The sequence below is a fragment of the Periophthalmus magnuspinnatus genome, chromosome 19, assembly GCF_009829125.3.
Source record: "Periophthalmus magnuspinnatus isolate fPerMag1 chromosome 19, fPerMag1.2.pri, whole genome shotgun sequence".
In the NCBI taxonomy this organism is placed as follows: Eukaryota; Metazoa; Chordata; class Actinopteri; order Gobiiformes; family Gobiidae; genus Periophthalmus; species Periophthalmus magnuspinnatus.
In genome coordinates, this window is record NC_047144.1 from 17,161,828 (window position 1) to 17,180,956 (window position 19,129).

Here is a 19,129-nt window from a genome sequence, read left to right on the forward strand (position 1 = left end):
TGTTCTAGTCCCATCGTTCATGTCCCGTGGATGCTCCCGTTCATACAGTGACTCAGCAGATCCTCAGGAGCCAGGCTAAAGAGCAGGGAGCGGCTCCAGCGTGCTCATTTCACTGTTTAGCTGAGTGCACGAGCAGCCCACCGCTGATGCCTCGGCAAAATGTCAAATCAGTTTTTATAAAGCAGGTTTCAAAGTGCTGAGTCTAAGAACAGTTTCATAATCCGCAGGTTTATTTGGGTCGTATCTGAAGCGAACATCAAAATCTATAGAGCCTGAAATTGGTTTAAAAGGTATCAATAAAAGTATCAAAAAAGTATTCTGGCTGTGAGTGGGTTCACCTCTCCACAGATCTGACCTGCAACTTGTCACAGTGCATTTTGAAGTACACTAAAAGTACAATTTAAGACAGAATCTGAATGCGTTACTTTTATTTTATACAAAAGTTTTATTCTCTTCCTTAACTACTGCATATATACGATAGAATTCATCACTTTTTTTTTTACAGATATGGTTTTTAAACGGCTCCATATTGTTGCGTGAGAACAGTTTCATATTCTGCAGGTTTATTTGGATCGTATCTGAAGATAACATCAAAATCTATAGAGCCTGAAATTGGTTTAAAAGGTACAGTACGGAGCCTGTAAGAGCATCCGGAAAAATACTGGGTTTAAGCAGGAGGTGGCAGAGTGGTTAGCGTTAGTTAGCATTACGGTTTTAGAAAGGAAGTTTGTTTAAATTTATGACTTGTTTATCATCTTATACATACAGACCCTTACTCTGGTATGTACACGTCCGACCACTATGTCTCCATGGCAACAGTGGCTCAGTTGGTACAGTGTTTGTATCTGATCTGAAGGTTGGCGGTTCGAATCCCGCCTTCGACATAAAAATCACCGAAATAGAGGTCAGGTTGGCGGTCCGTCGGTGCGAACAGTTGAGTGGTTCCTTGATGTAAAGCGCTTTGAGCCTTGAAGGTGTAAAAACCCTATGTAAAAATGTGACCTTTGACTGAGAATGTTCCGCAGTATGGCATTAAACTAAGCATAAAATAAAAATAAGCAAGCTAACTGTGAACATACTTGCCTCTCCTAGCAGTATCATCTCCTTGTTTTTTATGATTATTGATACGTTTAAAGCCGTGCTGTGTAACATTTCAGGCAAAGCATCACGATATCCATGGAGACAAGCACACAGTAAAGTGGAAAAGTTACACAGTGCACCTTTACATGTCAGTATCCAATAAAATAGACGTGTTATTTCATTCAAAACCTCATTCTAAGAGAACTAAGAGCCGTCTCCAATAATTTCAGGCTAATTAATGAAATTCGCATTAATTTAAACCAAAACGTAGAAAAAACTTACATTTGCTTTGGTCAAATTTTAGCAGAAACTACAAATGCAAAGTTAAGTTTCCAGTTCTCGCTCAACCACAAAAACCCACTCTCTATCACGACCCAAGTCCATTTTTTTCTGCCAATTAGCCACCGTGCTACGTCAGGGCTACGGCGTTAGCACTGAGAAGGACAGCGGCAGCGGTTTAACCAGCCTTATACCACTGTCCCCGGGGCAATTAGCGCTTCCAAATCCGTTTAACAGCGAGAGGAAGTGAGCTGCGAGGGGCGGAGACGTGCGAGTGGGTGGAACGGCCTGATGCTGCCACCGCCGCTGCTGCTACAGAGAACGAAGCCCGGTCTCATTAGAGGAGCCATCATAATGCTCAGACATGAAACAACTATGCGTGGGCGGGAGCGGCTAAACACACGGAGAGGCTGAACGGAGATTCCACAGTGTGACGTCAGTGGGAAAACGCGTTTGTCACTAAGGCTGAGCTCGGACTCGAATATCGTTGGGTTTCATCTTATCCCGGAAGTTGCCGTGTGCACCGCCATCGTCATTCGGGTTGTATTATTTAGTCTGGAGCTGCAAATCTTAACAGCAAATAGACTCTATAGGGAGCCGTTTTGAAGCTTCCCAGAGAATCGGTTCAGTGTTGACTTCTTTTGCAGATAAACACTGAACATTTGACACCAAACCAACCAACTTTATATAATATTTTGGCGACAAAACCTTTCCCAAATTCTCCACCGAAAGGAACGTGATTTCCATTTAACCGGAAAAAGGTTTACTTGCATTTACAGAAAATTGGGCGGATTGGAATAAGGTCAGTCATGTTTAAAACAATTGGAGGCAGAGTAAGAGTAATATCGTTAAAACCATAGACTGTATAAAGAAGTGGACTGAGTGAGTGTGACTTTAATGCAACCTCGCCATTCATCAAAATAAACTAAATGAGAAAAGCAAACGCACAGAGACGCCAACGGAGGAGGGAGCCAGGTCTCCAGGCAGTAAAACCCACTGAACTAGGCTCCAACAGGGAACTTAGTCCAGACTTAGTCCAATGAGTTTCATCTGGTCGTCTGATAATGTATCTTTCAGACCAAGGTTTATGTTGTTTTCATACCTGATTGTTTGGAATGCTCGCTAGCGCCTCAGAGTGGTCACGTGATGTTGCTATGTCATGTCCGGTCAACTGATTTAAACAGGTTTTGCGACAGAAGACAAGAAACATCGTCGCTGGATTAAGGAGGCAACCGAAACACGAAAATGTGCCCACGGGACTTTAAACCGGGATGAGGGGGCCTTTTTACTGTCACACATCTGAGATACTGTCCTGAAGAAGTCGGACAGCAGATGGCGCTGTCGTGTTGCATCCACCGGTAGGAAGACAGCACGAAAACCTGTTTAAATCAGCTGACCAACCACGTCGCAGCTACACTACGTGACCACTCTGAGGCGCTAGTGAGCAGTCGAAACCGTCAGCGATGAAAACAAACTAAACCTTGGTCTTGAAATAAAGAAGACAACTTTTCAGGAAATAACCTCAAATAAAAGCACTGTGATAATATTAACTTTATCTTACAGCGCAGGCAGAGGGTGGATAAACGCTCCCCCAAAGAAAATGAAATAAAACATGACAAAATGGAGGACTATAGGGACGTTTTTTGGGTCAAACAGTCGGCGACATCGTGTTATGTAACATTTCTTCATATACTCGCTTGTTCTATTCAGGCGTTGCCATGGTGAACTTGCTGCCTCTTCTTAACCTCATTCTATGCATCCTCTTCTTTCTCACCAAGAAAAATTCTTACTTTTTACAAGATGATTTTTGGTCTTCTTCAGCACCCTTAAAAAGACCCTGTACACGAATGTTTTTTTTTCAGAAAGCAACTGTTGAAATCAAAATAAATCTGCTGTGTACTGTCTGCATTTTATTGTCAGATAATCAGGAAGGACACTGTTAGCATGCTAATTTAAACTCCATACACCTTCACTAGAATCATTTGGCTCATTTTCAGCTCTAGAATTGCGAATATCGACTGAACTAAAGGTAAAAAGGAGCTGTTAACTTGAAAACTACCACTTCATGACATCACAAGGTGGAACAGAGCATTTTGAGCTTTGGAGATGTAGACAGATTAATAAAAAAGGTGACTCAAACATGTGTGAATGAAACAAAACACAACTCCAGGTGTGTTTTTGAGGAAGTAACAACATTAAAACGTGACTTAAAGCTTTACAAGAGTCTATTTTGTGTAACAGACGGCAAAAAAATCAGGTAAAGCACCTTTAACTAACTAAAAAAGCTAACATAAAACACTTCCTTGTCTGAAGCTTTGACACTGACACACTTAGATCGTAATTTCTTTTGTCTTTATGCTGTTAACGCGACGCACTTAGAGTTACAAAACCCTCCTCGGGGTAAATTAGAGCATTACCTTCGGCTGTCACTATGGAAGAAGCTGATCTGCTGATCAAACATGCAGGAGTTAGGCTAATGAGTGAAGAAGCTAGCAAACGCCTACAATATTTAAACAGACTGGCCGCGCAAAGAGAAGCTAAAACATGAGTCACATTTTGACAAGGCAAATTTGGAAGTTAAACAATGACCGAAGTTTAAAAAGGTGAATGTTCTGATGTGAATGTAAAACGAGTCTCAGGCTGTCGACTCAAAACAGGACCGAAGTTTACGGAGAGACTGCAGAGGTAGGTGTTAAGACGAAGCGCTGAGTCTAAAATAATCGATAAAAATCAACTGCGTTCCTAAAAGCTTATCCAAAATGTCCAAGTGCATTTGAACAAGAGATCGGTCACATTAAACGAAATTCAAGTCAAGTCAAATGAAGCTCATCGAGGCTAGCAGTTATAGTGGACAATTTGGGGCAGAGTTTCACGTTAGGAATTCCAACTGTGAGTATCATAGGAACCAAAGAGCCAATCAGGAGCGAGCCTGTTGAAGGTAACGCCCCTTCCTGCCTGTAGCGTTGGTTTAGCAGGAAGAGGGACCTTAGCAACGCTGTCAATCAAACCTGTTGCTAAGGCTAGCTGGAGCGATCTCAGGGAAAGAAGGCGCCTGATTTGTCTGTTATTAAAGTTCACATCCCTGAGCTCGTACATGACATGATTTATTAATTTCACTTTGTTATTTGGGCTGATCGGGACCTGATGAGTGTAAAAAAAATAAATAATAAATAATCTTTGTAGTAGTGTAGTAGTTTCTGAAAAAAGTGATGTAAAACAAATTCTCATATGTGGATGTTTTAATCATTTTGAGAAAACATTTGAATAATGATTTGCAAAAACTATTTATTAAAACCTGAGCACAGCAACATTTTGTCCTGAATGTAAAAACAAAATCGGACACAACAATTGTCGCTCCTGGAACAATGTGTCTCGTGTGAAGAGCTGCTGACAGGAGCAGGAAGACACATGCCTTTACAAAAAAAAAAAAAAAAAGATTCTAAATTGGACATTTTTGCATTGTTGCTGTTCTTGTATGTTGTTATTCTTCTTCTAAAATTTTGCATTGTGGCCTAGACAACCGAGAACGTGACACAATAGTGAAATAAAAACACCAGAATCATGCAGAGCGGGTTAATACGAACATTTTAAGACATTTGAGTGACTGTTGTTCGCTCTGAAGAAATTAGTTCTGAAAAGTCACACTGTGGTGCTATTAAAAAAAATTAAAATTGCTCCCAAGAACTACAGCGTGGATGTGTTCTTTCTTTTCTACAAGTTTAGTTTTTCGACCCAGCACGGAGTCGCAACTTTTATCAAATGTGCATGTGTTTCTACTGTATCCACCAGTGCTGTTTAACATGAAGAAGAATCCACTTTGGACCACGCAGCCTAGTTCTTTCCCCACATTCATAGAACGGTATTGCTGCTTTGAAACACTGGAGTTGTTGCTTAGAAACTGGAGCCAGGAGTGAGTGGACCTTTGTAGTGATGTTCTCTCCATGCAAATATCTAAACAAGGCCCTGGCGGTGAGCAGTCAGCGCGAACCAACCTATGAATTATAGATATGACCGTGCCACTCCCTGCGCTAATCTACAAACTCGCAACGTCACAACTCTCCGCTGTTCCTCCTTTATTGATGGCCGCTTCGTCGGATCCTCTGGTTTTTCTTTTTGTAAATTATAAAGAGAGATAGAGTTGGATTTGCGGCGCAGGAGCTCGTGTCAGAGGAAGTGAAGAGATTCAAAATGATGTATTATATTTGAGTGTTTTTGCTGTTGATTCTGATTTTTACTGCAATGAATTTCAAAAATGCTGTACGTTGGTAACAGTATGTGACAAATTAAATTATATCATCCCCTCGTCTCCACCTGGAATGTCCCGTAGTATGCCATTAAACACATCTATCTAGCATTAATTTCACTATGGGTGTTTTTATGGCGCAAAAATGCTTAAAAAAACATCTATTTTTACTGTCAGGCAGGTCTCGTTTACACAGATCTTACCAGTAACTTGGCCTGGTGGCTTCAACTGCTGGTTACCATGGAGTTAAACCAGTTCAATGCCATGCTGTGTGACATTCCAAGCAAAGCGATGACATTTCTAACGAGATGCGCAACCAGAAATGTGACATAGTGCATGTTTAATGTGCAGCCCAGTGACAAAAATACACGTGAAATGGGGTAAAGAGTGTGCGCAAATTAGGGGTTTTTTTTTGTCATAGCTGATAAAACATCTTAAGAAATTGTGAAATAAAAACCCCAGGATCATGTAGAGCGGGTTAATACGAACATTTTAAGACCAAAATGATGAGTCTGACAGCAGCAGTTACAGAGAGAGGCGTCACAGTTTTTCAATAGAAAGTGAATTGGAGCCAGAATCGATGAAGCTAGAAAATAAAAAGTACATTTCTAGGGCAAAACCAAGTTACACACAACAATTAAACCCAAAAAAAACATCCTCTCTCATTTACGATCGTTATATAAGCCAGTATTTTATAATAAACATGACCAGTTAGCAGTAACCGATATATTTAGCACTTACTTGTTTTGCATCATGTTCATTATGATCCAGTCCGAGGGGTAGACGTTTTCTCCAATGAGGTTCTTGAACATGATGAAAGTTTCCATCAGAAAATCCTGCAAAAGAGACAAAAATGAAAAATTAAACTGTTTTTGCTTCACTTCAAAGATGAGACAAAACTAAAATAAAAAAAGTGATTTCGTTTTTTTGCTGCGGCAGAAACAGAAACAGTCCAAGGTGACACATGCGCTGAATGTAAAATGGAGATGATTTCTTTCAGATGTTTCACTCAGTGGGTAGAGTTATGAAGCTATTTAAAAGTCGGAAATCAACTAAATTACATTCTATGGCTGTGTCCGAATGTCTCCCCCAGCCCCTGACCCCTCACTCACTCCCTCCACAGCCCCAAGATTCAAATTTTACGCAAAAATGACACTTTAATGAGCTTTAAGTCATGTTTTAATGCTGTTCCCTCCTCAAAAACACAACTCCAGGTCTGTTTTTGATGAGGAAACAACAACAGAGATCAGAAAAACAGCGCAACATGGGCCCTTTAACGCTCCACGTTTACTTTTAGCTCTTTACTCTTTGTATAACTGAAAACGGCAGAAGGAGGAGAGGAAACGTCGATAAATATGAACCTTTGCATTGTTAGCGCCGCCGTGCACACTGTCCCTACGCGTCCCCATTCAGACGCTCTCTCTTTCTTTGTGTAAACTAAACTGCTCAAGAAATAAATTATCTGGCAGCGTTTCCCTCCAAAACAGCCTCGACAAACTGATCATTTGAATTTAAATTAACTTTTTACAATAAATACAAGCACACAGTGTTAAGCTAGCATTAGCATTTTTGTTATAACCACATATTTCTTTTCCGTTCATTGCAATATTAATACTTGCTGTATGGTTTTGACTGGGGTGTGCATTAAAGACGCATTATGTCACTTTTCTGGTTGAACGTCTCCATAGAAATGTTATTGCTTTGTCTGGAATGTTCCACAGCATGGCATTAAACGTATTTATCGCCACGGTAACAAGCAGTTGACACCACCAGGCCAAGTTACTGGTTAGATCTGCATTTCTGAGCAATAAAAACACCTGTAGTGAAATTAGTGCTAGATAGACACGTTTAATGGCACACTATGGGACATTCCAGGCCTGCATGTTCCTCAGTAAGGTATTAAACTTATTTATCGCCATGGAGACAAGCTGGAGACACCATCAAGCCAGGTTAAAGGCCACATGCAAGTCTTCTGAACTATTTTTTGAGCAATAAAAAGACTTGTACTAAACAAACAAGATATATTTAATGTCATACTGTGGAACATTTGAGAGAAAGCAACATCCCCATCCCACCAGAAAAGATACATAGTGCTGCTTTAAGTGATGTTTGACTTGTTGTTTCATTGCTTTTCATTGTTAAGTTTATTTATTTAAAGGCTCCATATTGCGCTGTTTTCCGAGTTCTTCTCTCAAACTGAAAACACTGTGTTCCACCTTGTGATGTCATCATGTGGTGATACAGGAAGTGCTCCACTGTGTTTTTAAACTCCACAAACCTTCTGCAGAATCATGTGGATCATTTCAGGCTCCTGGAATTGCCAATCTCTTCTGAACTAAAGGTAAAAGGAGCTGTTAACTTGAAAACTACCACTAATAAACTAATAATAAAGTGTTACTCAAACATGTGTGAATGAAACAAAACACAACTCCAGGTCTGTTTTTGAGGAGGAAACAGCATTAGAACATGACTTAAAGCTACAAGAGTCCATTTTGTGTCATATAGTACCTTTATATATTTAATAAACATTTGATTTGGGGTTTGCACATGTCCGTATAGTTCATCCTCCCTCTAATCCACCGATATACTTTCAAATCCATCTTTAAGGGAGGATTTCAGACCCTGAGCATGAATGGGATTGCCTCCTCCTTCTGCGTCACTTGTGTTTGGCAGAGATGGATGCTCCTCTCAGGACTCACTATCACAGAGTCCACGCTACAGGCGCAGAGCCGCACTATGACTAACTCACATTCAGTTTCATTGTGCTGTGAAAGAGGGAAAAAAAAAAAGACCAACACGACTAATCTCACTTTTGAAATGTAGAAAAGAGTCAGACGTTTGTGGTTTTCTCGACATCGAATATACCATAGACTGTAAAAAGCAGTGGACACAGCGTTCGGCTCCTGTCAAATGAAGCTCATCGAGTTATAGCGGCTAATTTGGAGCGGAGTTCTATATTTGGAATTTCGACCGCGAGTATCATAGCAACCAACGAGCCAATTTGGAGCGAGGATGTTGGCCCTTAGCAACGCTGTCAATCAAACCTGTTGCTAACATTACCGGGAGCGACCTCGAGGGAAGAAGAAGAAGAAGGCACTTGATTTGTCTGTTATTAATGTTGATTTACACCACGTGTCAAACTCAAGGCCTGTGGGCCAAATGCGGCCCGCCATGTCATTTTATGTGGCCCGCGACAAAATTAAAAGGTATGACTCTGTTAAAATGTCAGTTTATCATTAGATACACAGTTAAACAGCCATTTTTTCATGTCTATGCAAATCCATATGCAATATTTGTAACTTGAATAAGCAATAAATATAGAAACAGTTAATTAACAAGATTAAAAAGTAGCTGCATTTATTTTACATTAAATTTGGTTACATTTAGTGACATTTATCTTACAGTTAGTTACATCTGGCCCTTTGAGAACAACCATTTTGTTGATGTGGCCCTTTGTGAAAATGAGTTTGACGCCCCTGATTTACACAATACGGACACAATAGTAAAATAAAAACACAAGGATCATAATTTATATTAATTTTAATCTATTTTTTGGCTTAAAAGTTCCATACTGTAGGTTTAGCTACTCATTAAAGTATTGCATATGTTAGGACTTTTCTCCACTCAAACTATATAATATTTAGATTTTTTTTGTTTTTTTGTTATCAAATGTTAATTTTTGGCATAATAAACAAACTATATACAAACAAATCAACATAACAGGTCCAGGACAAAAGGAATAAAATAAAAAGATTTGTGCACATCTGTACGCATTAAACTTAGACTTTAGACTTAAATTTTGATAACAATATGACACTTAATTGCTTATTGTATATATCACAACAAGGAGGTTTTAAGATAATATTTAGATTTTAATTGTGCTACTGCTTTAATAACGAGACTATTGCTAAGCCAGATCCTTCTAATCAGAAGCGAATCATAAGGCGTGAAAACCATGAATATCTACGTAACCAAACATCATTTCAACTGAGAACCAACAACATGGCCGACAATCAGCTGTTCCTCTAAACTCCAGAGGTCATGTGAGGTTTAAACGAGGCAGTATATCTGAGCAGCCTCGTCTCCGTGTCGCTCTACAGAGATGGGCCTGCACGCTCGCCACATTGACTCCCTGATAAGGCAGAACTCACCACCACATCACTCCTGATCTTCCCAAAGGTGCTGATCAGATGGCTGTAATGATAGTCCTCCATCTGCCTCAGAGTCGCCGTCATGGCCGCCACGAAGCTCCCCTGGAGAAAGAGAAGAAGAGACGCTGTTACCGAAAGTGTAAACAAAGTCGATATGCGGTCGTTTACAGAAACGAGTGAGCGCTCGGGGGGCGGTGCTGTTCATTTGGCAGAAAATGTGAAATATAGAGTGTTCACGTTGGAATGGGAGCAAACTGGGACTAAACCTGGACTAGATTAGGACCGGACCAAGTCTACACCGGGACTTAACTGGGACTAAACCTGGACTAGATTAGGACCGGACCAAGTCTACACCGGGATTTAACTGGGACTAAACCTGGACTAGATTAGGACCGGACCAAGTCTACACCGGGACTTAACTGGGACTAAACCTGGGACTAGAACAGAACTAAACAAGTCTACACCAGGACTAAACTGGGACTAAATCGGGACTAAACCAGGACTAGGACAGGACTAAACTGGGACTAAACTGGGACTAAACCTGAATTAATTTAGGATCAAACCAAGTCTACACTAGGACTTAGTTGCTTCCTGTTCTAGTCCTGGTTTAGTCCCAAATTTAGTCCCAATTAAGTCTACACTGGGACTTAACTGGGACTAAACCTGGGACTAAACCAGGACTAGAACAGGACTAAACAAATCTACACCAAGACTAAACTAGGACTAAACAAGTCTACATCGGGACTAAACTGGGACTAAACTTGGAATTGAATCAGGACTGGAGCAGATCCAAACCAAGTCTACACCAGGACTAAAGAGGGACTCAACTGGGACTAAAGTGGGACTAAACCAGGACCAGAACATGACTGGAACAGGACTAAATGAGTCTACATCGAGACTAAACTGGGACTAAACCAGGACTAGAACAGGACTAAACCAAGTCCACACCAGGACTAAACTGGGTCTAAACCATGACTAGAACAGGACTAAACATGTCTCCACCAGGACTAAACAGGATTCCAACCAGGATCAAACCATGACGTCGTAGGTAAATGAATGACTGGCTGTGTAAATATAAAAGTAAAGATGAGGTAAACTATTTTACAAAAGAAAATAAATTGTGGACTCAAACACATCCCTCTTAAGCTCAAACCTTGTACTTCACTGTTCAACCTGTAAACATGACCCATAATTACAGCCTGATATCACGTTGCTTTAGCTCCATCGTCACGTACTTTTCATGTACTTTGGTGTTTTCTTGTGTACTCGCTGTATACGGCCCCATGTTGACGACTGAACACATATGAATAGAACTGAGAGGTGGGTCTGGAGTAAAAAGGTGAGAGCTGTCAGTCAAGTGTCTTTTTAAGTCTGGACCGGCTCCGACATGTGCAACTATTACAAAGAGATCTATAGAGAAGCAGTGATGGCTTTACTCAGCGACTCTGTCAAACGAGAGACGGGGCTTTGAAACTCGGGCTGTTTTTAGACAGAGTCAGATGTAAAGAAAATGGGTTAGAAAGAGTCAGAGTGAGAGGCTGTGCTGTTCATCAAATCTGAAACATGATCAGAGGTGGGTACAGCAGACGAGCGCCGTGTTAGGATGTCCCCCCCGAGCCCCTGACCCCCCTCACTCACACCACAACCCCTGACCCCTCAATGACTCCACAGCCACTGACCTTTCACTCACCGCGGCCCCTGACCCCTGACTCACTCCACAGCCCCTGACCCCTTATTCACTCAACAGCCCCTGACCCCTCATTCACTCCATAGCTCCTGACCCCTGACTCACTCCACAGCCCCTGACCCTTCACTCACACCACAGCCCCTGACCCCTCATTCACTCCATAGCTCCTGACCCTTCACTCACCACAGCCCCTGACCCCTGACTCACTCCACAGCCCCTGACCCCTGACTCACTCCACAGCCCCTGACCCTTCACTCACCACGGCCCCTGACCCCTGACTCACTCCACAGCCCCTGACCCCTTCTCATTCCCTCCACAGCCCCTGACCTTGAACCCCTGACTCACTCCACAGCCACTGACCCCTGACTCACTCCACAGCCATTGACCTCAGACCCCTCATTCACTCCATAGCCCCTGGCCTCTGGACTCACTCCACAGCCCCTGACCCTTGACCCCTCACTCACCCCACAGCCCCTGACCAGTGACCCCTGACCCAGCACTTCTATCTGCTTCATTCAGTCGTATTGTCTCTATCCGCTGTTGTGTTTTTCCTTCTCTCGCACTGCATTGTGGTCTATATTGACCGCTCTAGTGACCGCTGATTCCCACTACTTTTCAAGGTGCATTGTGGGAAATTTTAATTGCACTGTTTTCTCACTAACTGGACATTCGGGCAACGCGGGGGCCAGCAGGTTAGATATGTCCATTTATATATACAGTCTCTGGGCAGAACATTTCAATTACGACAAGAAGAAAAGACAGAATAGTAATAATTAACGGCAGATTTAGACTCCGTGTTTATCCGCTGGCTCGTGCCCGTCACCCCTGAGCCGCTCATCAACGCCGCAGTTTGTTGAGACAGATAAGGAACCAATTAAAAGCGTATTGTCACAGATGCACGGCGCACGGCAGATTATAATCCAAACCTGATTAGGATTTAGATTCACAGGTGAGTGATAATCTCAGTCTTAACTCACAAAAAGGTCACATCAGTCAGTAGAGTGTTTGTTCTGATCTAAAGGTTGGTGGTTCGAATCCCGCTCTCGACGTAAACATCATAAGGAGCGCGGTGATATCCATTGACCCAGAGGTTGGTAGAGTGATTCTAGGTCCCACAGATGAATAGTGTTGTTGTGTTGTTGAGCAAGACTCTTAATCCACCTCGCCCCCAGTGTCTGTGTACACTGGTGTATGAATGTGTGTGTGAATGTGTGTGTGTGTGAATGAGTGAGTGGTTCGTTGATGTAAAGCGTACTGAGCCTTGAAGGTGGTAAAGTACTATATAAAAAAATAAATAAATAAATAAAAAATAAATATATAAATAAAAAAACCAAAAATAATTACATTAAATTAAATAAATAAAATAAAATAAACAAACACAAAAAACAAAATAAATTAAAATAAAATAAAAAATTGAGTATAATATTGAAATTGGAGCAACATTTGAATTTTAGTTAGGAAAAAAAAAACAAAAAATCAAAAACTCACAGTGTTCAACATCTTCCAAACAATGATAAAAGGTGACATCTCTGCATTTTGGTGATTACAGATGCACCATGTGATCACCTGCGTGTCTACCTAAAGATGTTCTAAGAAATGTTCTAAAGTATGGCATGCTAATCTGCACTTCCTGCTTATCAGACAATAAAACGGCTTATAATTAGACGGTAAATGGTCACATTTTTATATGCAAACACTGGGGATGAGGACGGTTAAGTGTATTGCCCAAGAACACAATGACAGCATTCATCCGTGGGAGCTGGAAATGCACCGTCAACCTGTGGGTCAGTGAATTAGACCGCTCAACCAGTGATGTTCATATAGTGAAATAAAAAAAACCTAGGATCACGTAGAGCCGGTTAATACGAACATTTTAAGACCAAAATTACGAGTCTGACAGCAGCAGTTACAGAGAGAGGGGCCACAGTTTTTCAATAGAAAGTGAATTGGAGCCAGAGTCGATGGAGCCGGAAGCGCACGTGCTCATTTCCTGTTTGGAACGTGTCAGCTAGCAGGTTAGCTATGGTACAGACTCTTTAATAATCTTTGTTCATATTTTATTAAGACTAATTAAGGTGTTGTTTCCATCAAGCGATACTATTGTTAATACTGTTTAAAAAGCAGCAGTTTGAACCTCGTCTTTTTCTTCTGTTTTTCTTTCTCGCTGATCCTGAGACGGAGCCAAAGATCGCTCCCTCCTGCTTCTGTGCTCTATTGATGTTTTAGCTGCAGGTTATGGCTTCCTGCATTAGACTACATTGTTAGCCTTGTAAGAAAAAAACAAAAAAAAAAAACCTTGTATACAAAAGCAGAGAAAAGACATGCAATGAATCCTAATGGAATCTCCGGCATCCTCCCCGTTCTCTTGTCTCACTCTCACGTTGATAACTGTGACTTCCTATTTTGTAATTCCAGACACATAATGGGACTCTTACATTATTAATAAGGTTTTTTTTCTCGTGGTTCTTTGCCACGGAAACCTGAGAAAAACGTTTTATTTTTTAGCACGTAGCTTTCCAGTTGAAAATCGCCTTTCCAGGAACCGAATTAGAAGTGTGAGAGCCAATATAAGCCATGTTGTGCAGCTACTGAAACTGTAAGCATCTGAAAAGAGGAACATCAGCTCGTATGCAAGTCGTCTGGCTTTAACTGCAATTAACATGAGTTTGGCCATGGTTTTACGTCAAATGCCCCACATGACAACGGTACATTTGTGTTTTTCTAGCCCTGGGGATAGCATTAGGCCGTGATCTTTCGGATTTTCAAGCAATTATTAATAGGAAGTTCACAAAATGTTTGTTAATTCTCCTGTTTAGATTCTAGCTCAAGCTCAAAAAATGTATTTATTTGTATTTGATAATAAATACTGATCTGAAAGTGGAGCAGAACAGCTTAACTCCGACTACAACCACATTTCAAATAGAACCTGGCTGTTATCAAGGCAGTCATGTCATGCGTGATGTCACATAGTACTTTAAACTGCAGTGGCCACTAGAGGCAGCACACATTCAGTTTTAGATGTTTTTGACCAGAAAGCTGCAAATATACGTAGTTTGCACTGATCACAAATATCATAGCAACCGGCTGTTGAAGGGAACGCCCCAAAACTGTCAGTCAAACTTGTTGCTAACGCTAGCGGGAGCGACGTCAGGGAGAAAAGGCGCCTGATTTGTCTAGTATTAATGTTCATATCTCGATTTACAGACACAATAGTGAAATAAAAACCCCAGGATCATGTAGAGCGGGTTAATACGAACATTTTAAGGCGAAAATGACGAGTCTGACAGCAGCAGTTACAGAGAGAGGGACCACAGTTTTTCAATAGAAAGTGAATTGGAGCCAGATGCCCACCTATGCTCACTTACTATTCGGAACGTGTCGGTAGCAGCTTAGCTATGTCCATTTATATATACACCCTATGGTTCTAAATCAAAAATTGGCTTTAGTGGGATTGACGGATGCTTTGCTTTCTCACTATTCCTCAAAGTCTTATTTAAGCCCACAGATCTCATAGTTCTTATTACAGATCCATTTGTCTGCCTCTGCACGGCGCCGGGAGAGGGACAGACAGCGGTGGACCCGGCTCGCTCCTCGCTGGGCACTCGATTCATTAATAAAGTAGAAAGAGAATGCTTCAAAGCTTCTGCAGAGGAAGACGCTGTTACACAAGCTCCAGCTGGCAGAGCAAAGCAAACACTGTCCTCTCTATGTCATTTTTAGCTGAATCAATACTGCCTTAAAAATACTACCTTAAAGCTATTTTAACGCTATGTTCTGATGTTTCCTCATCACAAACAGACCTGAAGATGTGTTTTGTTTCATTCACATGTTTAACACACAAACCCTGCATATTTAGGCTGAACTTTTCTCTCAAACTGAAAACACTCTGTTCCACCTTGTGATGTCATCAAGTGGTAATACAGGAAGTGCTCCACTGTGTTTTTAAACTCCATACACCTTCACTAGAATCATTTGGATCATTTTCAGACCTGAAATTGACGATCTTTACTGAACTAAAAGGAGGTAAAAGGAGCTGTTAAGTTGAAAAAACTACCACTTCATGACATCACAAGGTGGAACAGAGCATTTTGAGCTTTGGAGATGTAGAGAGACTAATAATAAAGTGTTACTCAAACATGTGTGAATGAAACAAAACACAACTAAAGGTATGTTTTTGAGGAGGTAACAACAGTATAACACGGCTTAAAGCTCATAATTGTCAGTTTTGCAATATATATACAAACTTTAACAATTGAATTCAAGCATAGAAAGTTATAAAGTTTCAAACAAAAGGAAGGTATTTTAAATTAATTTGACGTTAGCTTGGCAGAGTTTATAAAAGTGTTTGATGTGTTGGACAAGGCTGCAAGGTTAATAGAGAAATAAAGTTGAAAATAGAATTTGAATGTACGCAACTAGCAAATCTATTTAGTTTTGTTTGCTCAGGATGTTACCAGGTTAAAAAATAACCCCTCAAATCATATAAAAAGTACTTTTACTTTTCAGTCCAGTTCAAAAATGTAGTGGAGCAGAAAGTAGAGATACTGCTCTCAAATGTACTTTAATACTTGTACTTTGCTACCTTCTCCCGCTGCAAAATTCAAGTCCAAATCCAGCCCTTTTTTCATTCAAAGTTTTTCTCAAATCAATTATATAAAACAGTTTTGACAGTACACAGCCGCTGAACGTATCACCGCTGTCCAATTCCTGGAAGTTGAGATCTAGAACAAAACAAATGTTCTGCCGTCTCCTGTTTGAGCTCCATAGTTCAAACCGCCACGGCGCCGTAACCTCCGCTGTCACACGGCTCACTGCACACGCCCAGTAGAGTCTTCTGTTGTCCAAAATCTCACATATCGTCACTTTTCAAGGCACCGGCCCTGTCACCATGGCGATAGTTTTTAAAGGACAAAAGGATGCGACCGGAGAGGGGGGATATCCAATAAAGGAACCAAAGAACAGAGAGCATCATGGGAGTTGTCCATCAATCCTGGCTTTTATTAGACCTGGATTTGTGACGGAGACTGGAGATAACAATATGAACGGAAAAACGTAGATGGAAACGGATTTTATGTGTACGACCTTTTCGAGCCAATTTTATTAATCAGTCAATACCACAGACTGTGTAAAAACGTGGACTAAGTGAGTGTGACGTCACCCACAGCGTTCGGCTCCAGTCAAATGAAGCTAATCGAGGTTAGCAGTTTTAGCGGGGAATTTGGAGTAGAGTTCGATATTTGGAATTCCGACCACGAGTATCATTGTAACCAAAGAGCCAATCCACATCGCTGGTTTAGCAGGGAGCGGGCGCTTAGCAACACTGTCAATCAAACCTGTTGCTAACGCTAACGGGAGTCACCTCGGCGAAAGAAGGCGCCTAACTCGTCTGTTATTAATGTTCATATCTTGATTTACAGACACAATAGTGAAATAATAATTAAAAAAAAGTTTCATCCACACGTTTGAGTAACACTTTATTATTAGTCTGTCTACACCCCCAAAGCTCAAAATGCTCTGTTCCACCTTGTGATGTCATGAAGTGGTAGTTAACAGCTCCTTTTACCTTTAGTTCAGTAGAGATCCAGGGCTGAAATGATCCAAATGATTCTAGTGAAGGTGTGTGGAGTTTAAAAACACAGTGGAGCACTTCCTGTATTACCACATGATGACATCACAAGGTGGAACAGAGTGTTTTCAGTTCGGTTTGTGTGTTAAACGTGTGAATGAAACAAAACACAACTCCAGGTTTGTGATGAGGAAACAACATCAGAACATTAGAGATCAGAGAATAGTGTAATATGGGAACTTTAAGCGCAGAGCCGATCACAAACAGCATCGTGACAGCTTTCACAAGTCTTATCTGAAGATGTAGTGGATCAATTACCCAAATAAACAACAATAAACTCAGATTTTAAAAATATTCTCCATCAATCCGTCTTGTCGGGAAGGCGTCGCGGTCGTTTCCATCGCACGCTCGAAGCAAATGAGGCAGAATCTGAGCGGAAATGAAAAAACGGTGATTAAAGGCCAGGCCGGTATCAATCATAAACAGCTCCTCACACTCACTCCCTCATCCATCTCACTTTAGACTCCGACAGGAAAGAGGAGACGGATGTTAGCTACTTCCACAAACATAACACTGCCTCGTAAGGTCTTAAAGGGGCGGTACCCAATTATATACCATAGACTGTATATATAGCCGCCACGTTCCAAATATGACTCTGGCTGCTGTTCACTTTCTATTGAAAAACTGTGGCCCCTCTCTCTGTAACTGCTGCTGTCAGACTCATCATTTTGGTCTTAAAATGTTCATATTAACCCGCTCTATATGACCCTGGAGTTTTTATTTCATTATTGTGTCTGTAAATCTAGATATGAACATTAACATTCACGTGTTTTCTATCCGCGAAGTAGGGGAGGTCAGCATGCTAGTTGCGGTTAGTATTACCATGAAGGCTAAACTCAAATTTGGCCTCTTGAAAGTTGTGAAAAGTGCTTATAAACTCATCATGGTGAATAGTTAGGATGTCACACACTATTTTGAGACCTTTTTTTAAATTCAATTAGGAGTGAGTTCAAGGGCTTCCTAGATAAGGAGGGTGCAACGTCATGACATCAGCAAGTGGAACAGAGCACCCACCGTTATGTCAAACACATTGCCACATCAGGGCCTATTGTAAAATAAATCTTACTACTTTCTCAACTTGTTAATTAACTGTTTCTCTATTTATTACTTATTCAAGTTACAAATATTGCATATGCATTTGCCCAGATTTAAAAAAATGGCTGTGTAACTGTATATCTCCTGGTAAAAATAACATTTTAAGACCATTATACCTTTAATTTACCATGTTGAGGGCCATATAAAATGATGTGGAGGGCCATATTTGGACCACGGGCCTTGAGTTTGACACGTGCTATAGTTTATAGTCTATTAAAAAGGCTCAAAACATATCAAACGTTTAAAATCCTACCTTTGTGCTGCATATTTAACAGAATTTAGGGCTTAAATTTGACTAGACCACACTGGATTCGCCTGAACTGCAGGTCGACAGCTGTGTGCATCATTTCATCCAAACACAGGCGTTTAGCAAACAATGGTGAGGCAGGGGAGATACAGAGGCTCCACGGGCACAACAGAGCAGAGACGTGGAGAGCCTGAGACACAGGGACGACTCCATTCGTATTCTCAACTATTCCTTCCTCTGTTCTTTTATTAAGGCAAGACGAAGGCGACATCAGAACTCACATCTCGTATCAAATAAAAGGTAAAATGACACTTACGCTGCCAGACTTATACGAGGATTTAAACAGCGGCAGAACAGCAGCGTTAGCTTATATACTGTAGGTAACAGGCATGGGACCATACTCAAACTTCGTGCGGAGATTAACAACTATATCACGATAACGATTAAAGCTTCTCACAGTTTAGAAATGTTCTGGATATGAACGACTATAATGTTAATGTTATGAATAAGCTCCATGTTTAAACAACTTTTATATAATTGTACTTTGCTGTCAGTGAAAACAACTACGATCTAGTGCAGGGGTGCTCAGACTTTTTCAGTATGTGAGCTACTTTTAAAATGATCGTGTCTGAAAGATCTACCACCTAATACAAAAATGTTAAACATGTATTTATTTGTAAATGTTTTATGAATTCTTACATGTACAGTGCATTTTGATGTA

The 19,129-nt window shown here is 40.9% G+C and overlaps 1 protein-coding gene across 1 annotated transcript in view; it reads right to left on the reverse strand.

Moving 5' to 3' along the window:
• dock1 (dedicator of cytokinesis 1) overlaps positions 1-19,129 on the reverse strand; it is a 361,518-nt gene that overhangs the window by 118,111 nt on the left and 224,278 nt on the right. The window contains exons 27-28 of the mRNA XM_033984239.2: positions 9,754-9,855; positions 6,344-6,438 (exon numbers count right to left, since the gene is read on the reverse strand). Of these exons, the coding sequence (XP_033840130.1) occupies positions 6,344-6,438; positions 9,754-9,855 (197 nt within the window). The remainder of the gene's footprint in view (positions 1-6,343; positions 6,439-9,753; positions 9,856-19,129) is intronic.